Source organism: Xiphophorus couchianus, chromosome 4 (assembly GCF_001444195.1).
Source record: "Xiphophorus couchianus chromosome 4, X_couchianus-1.0, whole genome shotgun sequence".
In the NCBI taxonomy this organism is placed as follows: domain Eukaryota; kingdom Metazoa; phylum Chordata; class Actinopteri; order Cyprinodontiformes; family Poeciliidae; genus Xiphophorus; species Xiphophorus couchianus.
The window spans coordinates 25,856,370-25,870,804 of NC_040231.1; the positions used below are offsets into that span (position 1 = coordinate 25,856,370).

Sequence of the window (14,435 nt, forward strand, 5' to 3'; positions counted from 1 at the left end):
TTCTGAAGTCCTTCCACTGACTCTTTGTAGCTCAGAGAATAGACTTTAAAATACTTTTGTATCACTGAGCGACTCAGCACCAAAATGATTTAAAGATCTGTTGATGTATCAACTTTTCATATCATTCAGGTTCTAGTCTGTTCTGTGTCCCCAGAACCAGAACCAAATATGGAGAAGCAGCATTCAGTTCTAATTCTCCCAGAAAACTGTTCTGACAAACTCCCAGAAAACTGCTGTAAAAATATGTTGTATTATAATAACAACATATTATAATTATGTTGTATTATAATACAACATAATACAACAACTATGTTGTATTATTGGCTACTGTATCTGTTTTTACATTCCACAGCACTTTGTACCGCTGAAATAAACCTGACTTGTTTCAGCATTTCACAGCCCATTGGTGTTAACTAGCTGACATTTTGTGCTAAATAGAAAAATGGACGCAAAAAAGTAAGAAATAATAAGTGCTAGAAAGAGAATTAAATTCATATGACTTCATCTCCAGACTAAAGTGAAAATGTGAAGAACAGCTGTGCATTTCTGTGACATGCTGCATTTAAAGCAGATGACAAGAGATCCACCAGGTCACCACAAGCTGATTTCAAGCAAGCCAATACATACAAACTACGTCTTAAGGCATAAACGGGATCATTATAAATTTTGTGCCCAGGAGCGGATGGCTCAGCAGCAGGAATGTGAGGTAACGTACAAATCCTGCGTTTATGTTCTGCTGTTAACATACTGGTGAGTTTGTGGTTAGGAGCCTTGATGATTGTATGTTGGCATTTAGTTTCAGGCTGAAGTCAGATTGGTTTGTAATGAGAAAAAGAACTGTGGTGCTACTGATCCACAGGGTTCCTTTTGGACTTACCATTCCGGTGACCCTGGCAGTGTCTAATGTCTTACACATGCTTGTCTCTTTAATGAACCCTCAACGCCCTTCTGTTGTATTGCTCTGGCGTTGTTTTGATTGTTTCCCAGACTGTGTTTGCTTTATGCAAATGCTGATTTTCTTTTCCTAAAAAGTCTCCCACACACAAAAAATAAAAAGTCTCTTAAAAGTCAGTCATTTTCCTCTATTTGCCAAGTTAAACTGAGCTGAACACATTTTTAAAAGACAGAGTATTCCTCCTGCTGTGGAAGAGTGAGCCTCCTCTTCATCCTCCTCCTCTTCCCACAATCCCCTCCTACTTCTCCTCATATAGGCTGGGCTTTGACTCGAGTCAATCAGAAACGGACCTTAACTGTGCCTGCCACTGGGTTTCTGCACACCCTCACAGCAGTCATTACTCCAACACACCATCACCTCCACGCCAGTAAACATATGGAGTGCTACTGCTTCCTCTTGCTCTGGATCTGCAGCCAACATTTAGGTGAGTAAAAGTTGTGTATCTCCTACTGTGTGTTTGTATGCACTTTATGTATCTTCAGGAATGCACTTTTGAATATTTTAACTTTGATGCAAATGTTTTCAAAGGTTATGCCATATAACTTTTTAGTTGACGTTGTTAATATTCAGTTTTCAAGATCAAACAGGCTTGTTTTGATATTTAGGAAGGTGAGAATATTGTCACCTCCCTAAAATAATGACCTACATCGTTTCAGGGATTTCAGCAAATATAAAACAATCACCACCTCTATTTTTTTCTTTCTTCCAAAAAATGATTACGGTATTTAGTAAAAAAACAAAAAATCGCTTTTAGCAAAAAATGACTTAGGTCATTATATTATGAAGGTCACAATATTTATATGTCAATTACAAAAATGCAGGAGTGTCTGTATGAGTCACAGCATAACATAAGCTTGGCGGATTGAGGTATATTTATTCGCTAGTAAAAAATCTATAGAGGTGCATTTTAGCACACTGCAAACATGCAAATTCTGTCAAGTGAAAGTTGATGTGTCTCCAAGATAGACTGTCGAGAAGCTTTGAAACGCTTGGTGCACAGCCAGATTTGTGGTCATTTAAGAGCACCATCACTGGTGCCTCATCTAGATAGAGCTAGAAGAAGAAAGCCACAAACACTTAATAAGAAGAACCAAGAAGAAATTTCACACGTTATTTCAAAGACAAAGCATTAAAGAAGTCCCGTAAACAAATTTAGAGATGCCGCATGCAGTAAAGATAATTAAATCCAACACTGCTTCAAATGTATCGCAATTAGTTTTATAGTAGTGCACAATACGCAGGTTTTGAATTCACTGAACTCTGCACTGTAACTGCATAATCTAAAATCTCTGCATGTTTTCCATAAAATATAATGGGCTGCTTATTTTTCCATCGCAGACGTTTTTCACTTAATTCTGCTATTTGCAGAAAGAAACGTGTTATTAACCTATTTGAAGTCTGGAAAGCTGGAACTTGTCCAGAAAGAAAAATTCATTGCATCTTCAGCTCAGACTGTATGTAAATGGTACGAGGCTGTGAAGTTGATGGGAGGAAGGCTGTTATAAATATTTGGTTTGATTTTGGAAGTTCTTGAAGCAGCGCCACATTAGGGGAGAGCGTGACCTTGCAAGCTGGAGTTTGTGGAGTATGATTTCACGCTGACTGTGGTGAAGGATGTTTTGGCAAGAGTGCGAAAAGGCAGGCTTTATTTTATTCTACTGCTCTTGGATTGCTGTGACTGTAGGGGCAAAGATCCTGTCCAGATAGCAATGAGAGTGGAAATCTGGTGAAAGTGATGAGGGCATGTGCTGTACATTAGATGGAAACAGTAGGGTCAGATCCCACCCGAAGCACTTGCTCTCATAATCACTGTCCCAGTAAGATATGTCAACTCAAATGTTTTGTTTTCCCATGTGAACTTAGAATGTATTTCTCTTAATGGACATTCACTTTGAGCTCTTCATGAAGAAGACCAGGCTGTCCTGGCTCCAGTATAAATTGTATGTCTTTGAACAGGGTAAAAAGTGCATGTGCTGACATGTAGGAAATTAACTTGAACTTTCGGCCATCCAAATGTGGAATCATTGCACAAAATGTGTCCGAATCCGCTTACAATAATTAAATAAGCGTAACTGTAGTTGGTGTCACTGTTGACTGATAGAAAATGTGAAAGATTTATTTTCAAATGAATTTCAGACACATGTCCTTTTAGTCTCATTTTTAATATTACATTTCTTGTTATAATATATGAGTCAACATAGCATTCCACAAAACTATGTTGAATCATCTGCCACTTTGCTAGGCACACTTTGTTTATACTGCGTTGGATCCCTGCTGCCTTGACTGAGATCTGGGGACAATGGAAGGCATTATGGTACAGTGAACTCAGTGTCATCAATTGCAACAGCTGGAGATGACTGTTGCTGTAGGTCATCTGCTTTAAAGTGGGGTTATGCTAAAATATATACTGCTCAAAAAAATAAAGGGAACACTCAAATAACACATCCTAGATCTGAATGAAAGAAATATTCTCATTGAATACTTTGTTCTGTACAAAGTTCCATTTGCACAACAGCAGGTGACATTGATTGTCAATCAGTGTTGCTTCCTAAGTGGACAGTTTGATTTCACAGAAGTTTGATTTACTTGGATTTATATTGTGTTGTTTAAGTGTTCCCTTTATTTTTTTGAGCAGTATATATTTTTTTAGCTTTAGACCATGTCATTATGTTATTGCCTCATCAAAAATATACAAAGTGTTGTTTTGACTGATTCACGTATGTTTGAAAAATCCTTGAATTTCCCATGGCACCCATTCGGGAGTGCCTTAAAGCTTGAGTCACCTATTTACCAAAAACTCTGACTTGGAGCTTCAGCTCCATGGAGCACCACTCACCTGCGCCTCCCCTACTCAGCTCCTCCAGACTAGCAGCAGCAGCAGCCATTAGCAAACATCTGGTGGAACTGTGGATCTGCTGAGCTCATTGTACAAACTGCAGTGCTCCTAAGAATAATGGTAAGCAACATCGGTGAATGTTACAGAGAACCGTTGTTGTGATGCCAGAGAGGGTGCAAGGTTCTTAAAGAGACAGAGGCCAATTTCAAGGTATCAGATCTATGATGCAAAGTCAAATTTCTAGTTATTTTTGATACATAGTGCATTTTCATAACAGAAGGTAACATAGTTACATGACTGCGCTATAAAATGGCAAAATGTGCGTGGAAAATACATAACGCCCCCTCTTTAAGGTTGTCTTTGTTATGTGTTCACAGATAGTTTTGTACATTCCTTAATTGTAATTTAAGTATGCTTAATTGAGCAAGTGTTACTTTTCTATAATTTCTAACCAGTCTGCCAATTCTTTCATTCACACAACTTCAGATTATTGGATTTTTTTATGAAGAGAAAAATAGACTTTATTCAGCTAAAAGAAAATTCTCTAAAGAGATGAATCTGCTGTAAAAAAAAAATGTAAGGGAAACAGAGACAGTTTAGTAACAAAAAGATCAACCCACTGATTACAGGACAAACTCCTACTGTCGTCCCAGAAATATTCTATACATCCATACTGTAACAATGTGGCTGCAATATTGAATTAATTGCAACTGCAATTAGTGAATTAATTTGAGTGCTTGGGTCAATCTTTGACTTGAGCAGAGGAGGTTTTGTTCACAAACTCCAGCCTCTCTTGATGAAGAAAGAGCCAGAGAAAAGAGGGGGAGCTCTCGGTTTACAGCTCAGTCTATGTTCCGACTCTGTCTTGTGGACATCAGAGATAGATCATCACCAAAAGAATGAGATCCCTGATATCCCGTTGGTCTGGTTACCTGTCCAGGGCCCACTTCTCCATTGGCAACTGGAGATGAGTGGGTGGTGGGTTGCGACATGCGAGTGGGTAGAGAAAGGAGACAAATAGAAACCTTACCAAAAATATTCCTAATAAGGTGGGCTTTAAGGTGGGTTTTTAAAGAGAGAAGTACATTACATGTTTAAAGTTAGAGAACTTAGAGTGCCATAAAACAAGGGGCTCAACATACAGAGATATCCATTTGTTTGTTAACAGGACACACTATCTGTAGTGTAAGATCTGTACGTTTAGTTCAAGACCTCATTAATTGAAAGGTTACATATCAGGTCATGTAGCCATGTGTATATGTACTATATATAAGGATAAGGCCATTAAAAGCTTTTAAGTTGGACTTTGAGATTTTGAAGTGATCAAATAAACCCAAGGAGGAGGCACAGGAGGAAAAAATAAAACTCATATGTCTTTAAAACGTTTCTATAAAAACTCAGCTATTGCCATTTTGAGAAAATATAACTGGATAAAGATAAGAAGAGATGTGTATCTTTTTAGTCATGGCAACAGCAAGAAATGCTGAAGGCTGACAAGCTGTTCTATTTATTTAGCTAGCAAAAATATGCTGCAAGTGTGATATTTTTTTTGCCCATTTGTCCTGTCCAAATTAAGCATGAATACAAATATTTAAAGTCAGGATTATTAAACTCATTTGATCAACCTGACCTATCTTTCAACATTGTTATGTGAACATCTTTTCACCATTTACTTTTCATCTACAACTCTACGACTTTTCTTTGTTTATGAAATACTTTCACAGAGGTTTCTGTATACTGTATGTTTATATATATATATATTTTTTTAAATCAAGAGCTTAGATATATATTTTGTTGTTATTAGTCAGATTTCGAGGACTGGGATTGACTATATACAGTGCAAAACTGTTGAGGCGTTCTTAATTTCCCAAATAGTTTTCCTCTGAGCAATCAGATCTTTTGTGTTCCCTTGAAATGGATCCGACCTTAAAAAATCAAAAAGATCAAAACAAAAAAGAAGTTAACTTGATGACAACAAGAAGGCATGTCTACAGTGAAGTCAACTTATTTATTCTCGTATTTCCCTTTATTTCTGGAGAAAAGGTTAGAAATTGCCTTATTCCAAAAGAGACTCATTTTCACAGACGTCCACAAACTGCTGAAAGCAACGACTTTAAGGCAGGAAACGTGAGACACAAAAGGCAGTGAGGCTACCTGCTCTGGTAAAAACATTAAAACATCAGTAAATCATCACATAGTTCATTACTGTTTCACGCTCTTACATTGTGCCATTATATATTAGAACTTTAAAATACACCTTTCTTAAATTTCAACAGCAACCTAAGCCCTGACTTTTTAAATTTATTGGATTTTAGAAAGATGATTTGCATGCGAACCTTGCAAAAAAAAACCTTGACGTCTTAATTGCCACCTCTAACCTAAGCCTTAATCACATCTTAGACAGTAAGTGCAGCAACCTAGCAAATGCTCCCAATTCACTTTTGTCTTTGAAGCATTTCAGTGACTGTAATTTCCACATGGCTGCTGACAGAAGGGGAAGATGGGATCGCTGGTGGTCCCATTTAAGGTTCCTTGCAGAAAACCCACTCTGCAGCTCCATCAATTTAATATAAAGTAACTGATTTACTGAGCTCTTTCACCTGAGGAACATGCCTAGAACTGCAGGTGTTGTTCACCTTCATCTCAGTGTCCCCTGCTCTAGTGCCTCAAACAAATTTAGCAGATTCTGTCAGAGATTTGTCGTGTATCTGCTATATATACCTTATAATATCCATCCATCCATCCATTTTCTGTTCACCCTTGTCCCTAATGGGGTCGGGAGGGTTGCCGGTGCCTATCTCCAGCTACGTTCCGGGCGAGAGGCGGGGTACACCCTGGACAGGTCGCCAGTCTGTCGCAGACCTTATAATATATATAAGGTATATATATTTATGAAAGAGTTAATAGCTTAGATTACCGCCGCACCTGGAGGATTAGTGGCTGATGGTGAGCTGATGTGATAAAAATAAAGATATACTGCACAACCTGAACTAAAAGAAGCTCTGGCCCAACGGAGATCAAATCTAAACAGGTAAAACAAGCAGTGGCCTAAAGTTGATATTTAATCTTGGTAATTATAACAAAATTGTAGATGTGTGCATCAAATAAATCAATCTTTAACTTTAACAAATAACCATTTAAATTACTTTTTAAATAAAGTAATTAAATACTATTTATTTACACACACACACACATGCGCGCCCACCCCGCACGCCCTCCCCTACACACGCCCCCCTCACACATACACATACACACCCATATATATATATATATATATGTATATATATATATATATATATATATATATATATATATATATATATATATATATATATATAATTCCAAATATATAACAAATTATTGAATAACTTCTGTATTACTGTTATCTTACTTCTGTAAGATAGCTGTGTATGTTTCTGTAATATACCATCATATCATAGCTATTTAGGTTTTTTAAACTACAAATGGCTGCATTTTCAAATGATGCTTCACTTCCCAAATGGATTTATGTTCTTATGCATGTTTGCTCCCTATCACCAACTTTTCAGTCACCATTTATACCTTTCCGGAGCAATGGAAACTTCAAAAAAAACATCTGGAGGTGGGAGGAAAGACAAGCCGAACGTTTGAATCCCTGTCATTAATTCACGGGCTACTGAATTTGAAATGCTAAATTACGGCAATGTCATCAACGGAAATAAATCACTAATAAGCAGAATCTGCCGTTCCAAATTTCAAGCTTTAGGTCTCCGTCTCGGCCATGCATATGTGTTACAGCTGCTGGTATATCCTATGTTCTCCAGCCACGGAGACCTTAAATCCCCTCAGGCTTTCTGTTGGCTCTGAGGGTTAACAGCTTGTTAAGCAGTGCCCAGTTGGCTGTCACATGATGAGAACATCTGGTTTTCGATACCCCATGCTTCTCAAAGTATTTACTTTGGCATGAGGAAGGGTGCCAAAATGTTTCAAAGTATATTGTCCACTATGAAGTAGAGTATCTTTCCAGAGGAAAAATATTGGAAAGAAACACAAGCGGGAATCAATGGAAAATCATCATACTCTATTGCTACCTGCACAATTTCTTTCTTATGTCAAAAATGTGTAGGTACGAGCTACATGAAACTAAGTCTGCAACATCTACAATCAGAACTCACTATGAACACTGGGATGTTTGTTGCCACAAAATAATAATAATAAAAAATGTGATAAGTTATAAAAAAAACGTCATCCAGCGTGGATGATCTGAGGAGACCTCCGAGCCAGCTGTTTGCGTAACGCGTCCACTCGGCTGCTCTGTGTCAGTGGGTTTGTGGTGCGACTCCAGCAGCTTGGTGTCAGGCCAAAGGCAGCAGCGGACTGTGTGGTTCACACCGGCGGCCCCCGCCTGAGGTTTATTTATCTAGGCATCGAAGCCGGTACACAGGAAACCCGGCAAGATTCCGACCCAGCATTCAAAACTGCTGATATTACCGAGAATATTACACTTCTCTGGCACATTAGGAGCTTTAAATGGGAACTGGAGAAACCTTCAGCTGCAGAGTTGGTATATCGGGACACTTTTACTTTCTGCTCTTGAAAGTCGACATTTAGGTTTTTCCAAATGGCTACACTTTAAAATTATGCAAATCGCTGCCCTCCATTTCCTCTGATACATAGTCAGAAGGGCCATGCTCATTTTAATTTCTTTCTTGCACACACCTCTTTGTTCCCGACCAGCTATTTTCAGTCAGCCTTTATATCTTTCTGGGCAAACTCAGACTTCAGAGAGATGTTTGGAGATAGGATGATAGACAAAGAAACATGTGGACCCGTCACACAACAGGAAATGGGGAATGATGGGTTTGTTTACTTGTTTGTTTACAATATTTACATAAAACGTTTGCATTGAAATGATGCGTATTTATTTCAAAGAAAGCTGTTGTGAAGCAGAACCGTTTGTCTCTGCTCGTGGCAATCAAGAAGATGTGATGTGCTTGTGGTGAAATGACAAAAAGTGGAAAACAACTGACAATCACATAAATTGTGATGGGATCGCTGTTTTGCTTGTTTTTGACAATGCCTGCTATCATAAAACTCCCAGTTTTGTCCAGGAATTTACAAATGCGTGCAAAGAAAGAAACAGCAGAAGCAGATATTTAACTATCTGTGTGTTTGGACAGCTTATTTACTCTCCTAAACATTCACTATGTAAGGAATGCAGCCAATTTCCCATTTCTGTCCATGAGCCATTTTCCTTCAAGGAATACAGCTGCCTTGTAATCATGATCTGCATTTATAATGCCAACAGCTGCACACAGAAACACATTTTATCTACTGATAAACCAACAAAAGCAGAGTTTGGGCATTATGAGACCTTTAAATGACATTAAGATTCAGAAATGTTACCATTTGCAATAATTTAAATACATTTTAATACTTGTTCATCAGTTTGATTGCTTCAGACCGCCTGATTCTAATAAATACATTTGCTGTGGTCATACTGACACGGAAAAGGAATAAGGACTGCAAGACATGGAGAAGGACTCTAACCAAAGTTTTCCAATGGCATGCTAAAAATAGAGTTGTTCAGAAAGTAAAAAAAAATAGATATGCTTAAAAGTAAGACAGATCTTACAAAACAAAAAATAAATGCATGCAGTGCAATTAGAATTACATTTTTCTTTTTTTTGCCTTTGCCTATTCAGTAAGAGTTTCACCAAATACTGAACCCTTGAATGGACCACATCCTCTTCCCGACTCAGACTTGGATGAATGTGACAGCATCATATTGGTATCATGTAGTTACATGTAAACTATGTTAAAAACAATTTGTGGTGCTTCCTGCCTCAGTTGGTAACATCAGGATTACATTTTGGAAGACCATGTGTAGAGAGGAAGTTGAACTCACAAGGTGAAAACAAGCCCTGATTCGCTGTCACGGTTGGTAAAAGAGACACAGCTGAATCTCTCGTCTGTTATTAGATCTGCTCTGTTATTCTTTGTAGATTAATTGGCGACATGTGTCCAACTTTTGCTGAGCAGTTCTTCACCTCATGGCTTAGATTTTGCTGAGTTTGCCCTCGCAAGAGGAAGAAAAAGTCCAACATGATCAGAGGGGATTGGACTGAGGATGTAAGTGGGGATGTTTAGCGTGACGCCAGGAGATTCAATAAACCAACAGTGTGTGGAGTAGAGCCATAGAGATAAAAGCAGTGGGACGTCTGTGGTGGCCGAAAGCAGAAGCCTCCGTCTTCTCAGCTTCACTGTGCAACACAAACTGAGAAAACTGTTTAACTCTCATCTTAATTTCCTCAAATATAGATCACTGAGGCTCGCTAAGCACAAGCCTCATTAAATCCATATTCAGTTTGAGATGATATTTGAAATATTTTTGTTTGTATCTTGTATAAGGAGCTAAAAAAAATCAACAACTTGAGGCCATTAGAAATATGAGAGTGAAGCTTAAAATGTTTTGCCCTAAAACAATTATCTCATATCATCATAAAAAAAATCTCCATTTCTGAAAATGTAAAAGGGAAATTGTGTCATTATCATTATCATTGCCATATGCAAAGATTTAGAAAAAGATTTATGCGAAATCTTTTTTTTTTTTCTGGTATTTTATATGTCCGTAGTTGCGGTCAGGGAAGGCAGTGAGGCCCTCACCTGTAATCCTGACAAGTAAAATAGCTACATGGGAAGTGAAATGATGGGTTTTGTTGGTAATTTCAAAGTTTTTATGGTAAAATTGGCTGAGCTTGCGCATTGCCTGTTCGAAGGGAAGAAGTCCAGGATGATGCAGTGCCTCACCACTGGTGGCGCTGTGCCAAACACACTTATAAGAAGCAGGCAGTTAGCGCATGCCCATTGCTGCCTCTCTTGTTATCGCCAGTTTAATTATTTAAATATACATGTTCTATGTATTCTGAAGTTTCGCAGTCTGTCTAATATATTTAATGAACGTGAGTGCGATATTTACTCACTAAATGCGCATTTTCACCTGCGCATTTAGTGAAAATGCTAAGGGGGGAGGCAGTTCCGTCTATCTCCGATAAAGGGCAGTGCTGTGTCCCATTTGCACAGAAGGCAGCGGGTACTCTTCTTCTGCGCATTGAAAAGAATGAAAACGATCGAAAAAATAAATGGTTGAAGGTCTCTCTCCTCCTGGGCAATAATGTCTTATCTGCCATATTTCCAAAAGTGACAGGAAAATGAGACGGAGAAATTTGTGGAGAAGAATGGATACATGAACTTTATACATATAGCACGATAAGGTACGACTTCCAATTTTAATGAAGAGCGGTCAGCCTAAGATTTGACAGAGAAATAATGTCTTCCAACCTTATTGAACTTAAGAAATGTAGGGGAAATAATTGGGGAGGGATAAATTCTTCCACAGTGATGTGAGAGACAAAGTCATGCAGAAAATGTCTGTGTCAACTTGATGTGGCAAAAGTTTGTTATAAGAACTGGATGTACTCCATTGACATTGAATCTCTTTTTTTCTCTTTTTCAAGGGTTCCATGACTGCTTCAATATTGACACCAAAAAGCCCAGAATCATCAAAGGTCCAAAGCAAACTCAATTTGGATACACTATTCAGCAACATGTTGCTGCAGGAGGAGAAAAATGGTAAGGGACTTGAGCAATTTATACAGGAAGATATTTCTTCCTGCATGTTTGTGGTTGTGTCATAATACCTTTCAGTTTAAAACTCTTTGAGTTTGCTAATGCTTATTCATTAAAATCCATTCATTGTCAATTTGTTTGCATATTCATCCAACATCCATGTCAACATTCCTACAAATAAGCAAAAATGTTTATTTGTTTTATTAAAAAGCTTCGTATGGCTTACAATGTACGCATTTTTTGAGAACTGGATTTTAATAATTTGGTTCCAGTGATTAAAAAGTATCTTTACTTTTGCTGGGACGCATATTTCTAGCCTTTGGTAAGCAATAGGAATCCACCTGGATGGCTTGATTCAAACTTTCGACTCTTTTGTGCCGATTTATGTCCTAGTTTTTGTCATGTTAAATTTACCTTACGGGTTTGATGGCTGAGATCCAGAGATCAAGTACATTATGACTGTGAAGCAGATGCTGACAAGCCGTAGTGCTGAAATACTGTCTGACCTGGCGGCAGGACAGTTGGATGTCTCATTTCTTTTCCTTCCCTGGAAAGACGGTGATCTACTGCACCTCTCCTGGGCTGCGCAAAGTTTCCTCCCGTTAACCTGAAATTGCGAAACAAACTGTAGCCTTGACCTGAATTCCCTGCATCCGTCGTATTACCTCATAACCGATGCTGATTCCTGTTGCACACTATTATTAGGTCCACTGGCTCCATGTGGTGGCCAAAATTAGATTCTGGCATTCCCAGAGTCTGTTGGCAAGCATTGTTCTGGCTTTTTGTGAAGTTTCAACTTCCATCATGTCATTTTTTTTTTTTTTTGTTTGACTTTTAAAAAGCTTCTGTGTTCATGTTATCAGGTATTTGGAGAAAAGGTTTGGATCCAGTTTTATGAAAGACAAACGTCTCAGTTGTACCAATAGCATTAAAGGAAACTGCACAGCATTTTTTTGTTTGTTTTTGTCATTTTTAAACTATTTAAATTGTATTTTATTTCTCTTATCTCCACCCTACTGCCTCATTATTAATTACCTGTTAAATTATGTATTTTTTATTACCTGATACTAAAAAATACCTAAAAAGTAACTCAAACTTAGTTTTACGTCTTAGTATAACTACTGTGTAGCAAAAAAGAAAAAAAATAACACCTCAGCTCAGTCAGGTTGGATGGAGAGATTCTCAAATTGATTTAAATCAGGACTTTGACTAAGCCTTTCTAACAAGTAAAGGTGTTGTGTAGGTTTCCAGCTGTGTAATGCTCTGTCTACTCTGTCTACAATGTTCAAAGTTTCGAATGACGTTTTATAACTTTGTAGCTTTTTATCGCTGACCTCTCTGATTTGTTCCTTGGTCTAAAAATTGAAATGTATTAAAATAAAAGGGACTGAATGCAATAGATTGATGAAATAAAGTGTCCTGCAGCAAATTACCTCAGCTACTGTTTGACAAGGTCATGTCCAGCTTCTCCAATGCAACGTAAATATTCCTTAGTAGTACCAACTCCAAGATTAACCAATTATCCCAACAGAGTTTGTTTTTTTTTACTTAATTAAGCTTCTGTAACAATAATACTCTCAAACAAACAACTGAGAAATCCATTTTTTATTACTTAAATAAGTTTTCATACTTCTGTACTTGTAGTTGTAAATTCCATGTTTAACTTGTTTTCCCATGCTAAAAAACTTTTAGTGTCCCTCTTGGCAAGATTTCCGTTCTCCTTGACCTCTGAGCAGCCTGAAATATGAGGCCTGAGTTGTTTTATGCAAGGGAGCGTGTGAAAAGTGTGAGTACCATGTTCATCTAAAGAAACTGGAACTAAAACATGACGTTCTGTCGGTTTTGAGGAATTACAACTCCAGATCCTGCAACACTGATGAGGCGCTTATGATCTAACAGTCTTCACAGATAGTAAAATGTTTTGGGGCATGAAAGAGCTCTTTGTTGTTTTTTTTTAAAGTCTGCTGGAACGTAGCATTGAAGGTCGAGTTAGGATTCTAGTGGTTATTCAGTTTGTGATTATGGAGGCATGGTAGTTTTTGCTGCCCCAGACCTCAAATAGTCTGACGTGGGGGGGAGGGATTGCACGAGCTGCCAGTTCAATTTGAACAACACTACCCATTACACTTTGAAATGAAACTTTTTTTTTTTTTTTTTAAATTAAACTGTGCATACCAGAAGTGAGAAGGGCCTGATGAGGCTGACGTATGTGGAATGAAGGACACCAGAGACGCAGCCTGAACTGAGGTAAATGTCTGAGAATGAAGTGGAAACATTCTTTTACTGGAAGAATAGCTCTGTACAGACTGTCCCCGCAGCATATATATTGTCGGAAATATATTGTCGACACCTTTATACACATGAGCACCTCTGTTAGTTGCTCATACAATGAATAGGAGGTGAATATCTTTATAAACCCCCCTACCAAAAAAAAGAAAAAAGCATAGAACAAGATTAATGTGGTTAAAAGTTTACAGATTTTGGTGTTTGTTTCTAGTCAAGTGTTTTTCCGGTTCTAACCAACAGAGATCTACAGCGCTGAGCATCCTGTTTGTGTTACACTTCGGCCTGTCTGTTTCTCAAGCTGGTGGCGCTGTCATCCTGTAGATTTTAAAACGGAGGTCTGCCGTACGGACCGACAGCTGCTCGCTCCCTCATGCAAGACAGTGCTTGTTTGCTCGTCTGAGGACATACACGGCTCTGAGTGCGACGGTTCGCAGCTGGAGAACAAAAAAAAAAAGAAGTATTTCTTCATCTAAACTTTGCAAGACAAGACTTTGAGTCTTTTGAAAAAAGAAAACAGAAGCGATGGTGAAACGCCGACACCTTTTGGCATGAGTGGTAATGATGTATAAACAATCTTTAAAGTAAATTAATCTCTTGTGGCAGCAGAAGAATCCCAGACTGAGTGTTTCAGAAAACTCTAACCTTTTTTTCGCCAGGGAAAAATTCCATATTTAGACAGAAATGTTAACACAATTACCAGTGGGGAAACTATTGATATCCACAACTCCATAATCTTATAATACTTAATAG

General features: G+C 38.0%; 1 protein-coding gene across 3 annotated transcripts in view; it reads left to right on the plus strand.

The window, feature by feature from the left end:
* Positions 1-1,244: 1,244 nt before the first annotated feature.
* The window catches only part of itga11a (integrin, alpha 11a), a 55,700-nt gene continuing 42,509 nt past the window's right edge, over positions 1,245-14,435 (plus strand). For 2 of the 3 annotated variants that reach the window (XM_028015876.1, XM_028015877.1), the window contains exons 1-2: positions 1,245-1,379; positions 11,288-11,402. In XM_028015876.1, coding sequence (XP_027871677.1) covers positions 1,331-1,379; positions 11,288-11,402 — 164 coding nt within the window. In that variant the 5' untranslated portion in view covers positions 1,245-1,330. Of the gene's footprint in view, positions 1,380-10,910; positions 11,045-11,287; positions 11,403-14,435 lie in introns of those variants that run through there. The other variant, XM_028015878.1, reaches the window with a different exon arrangement.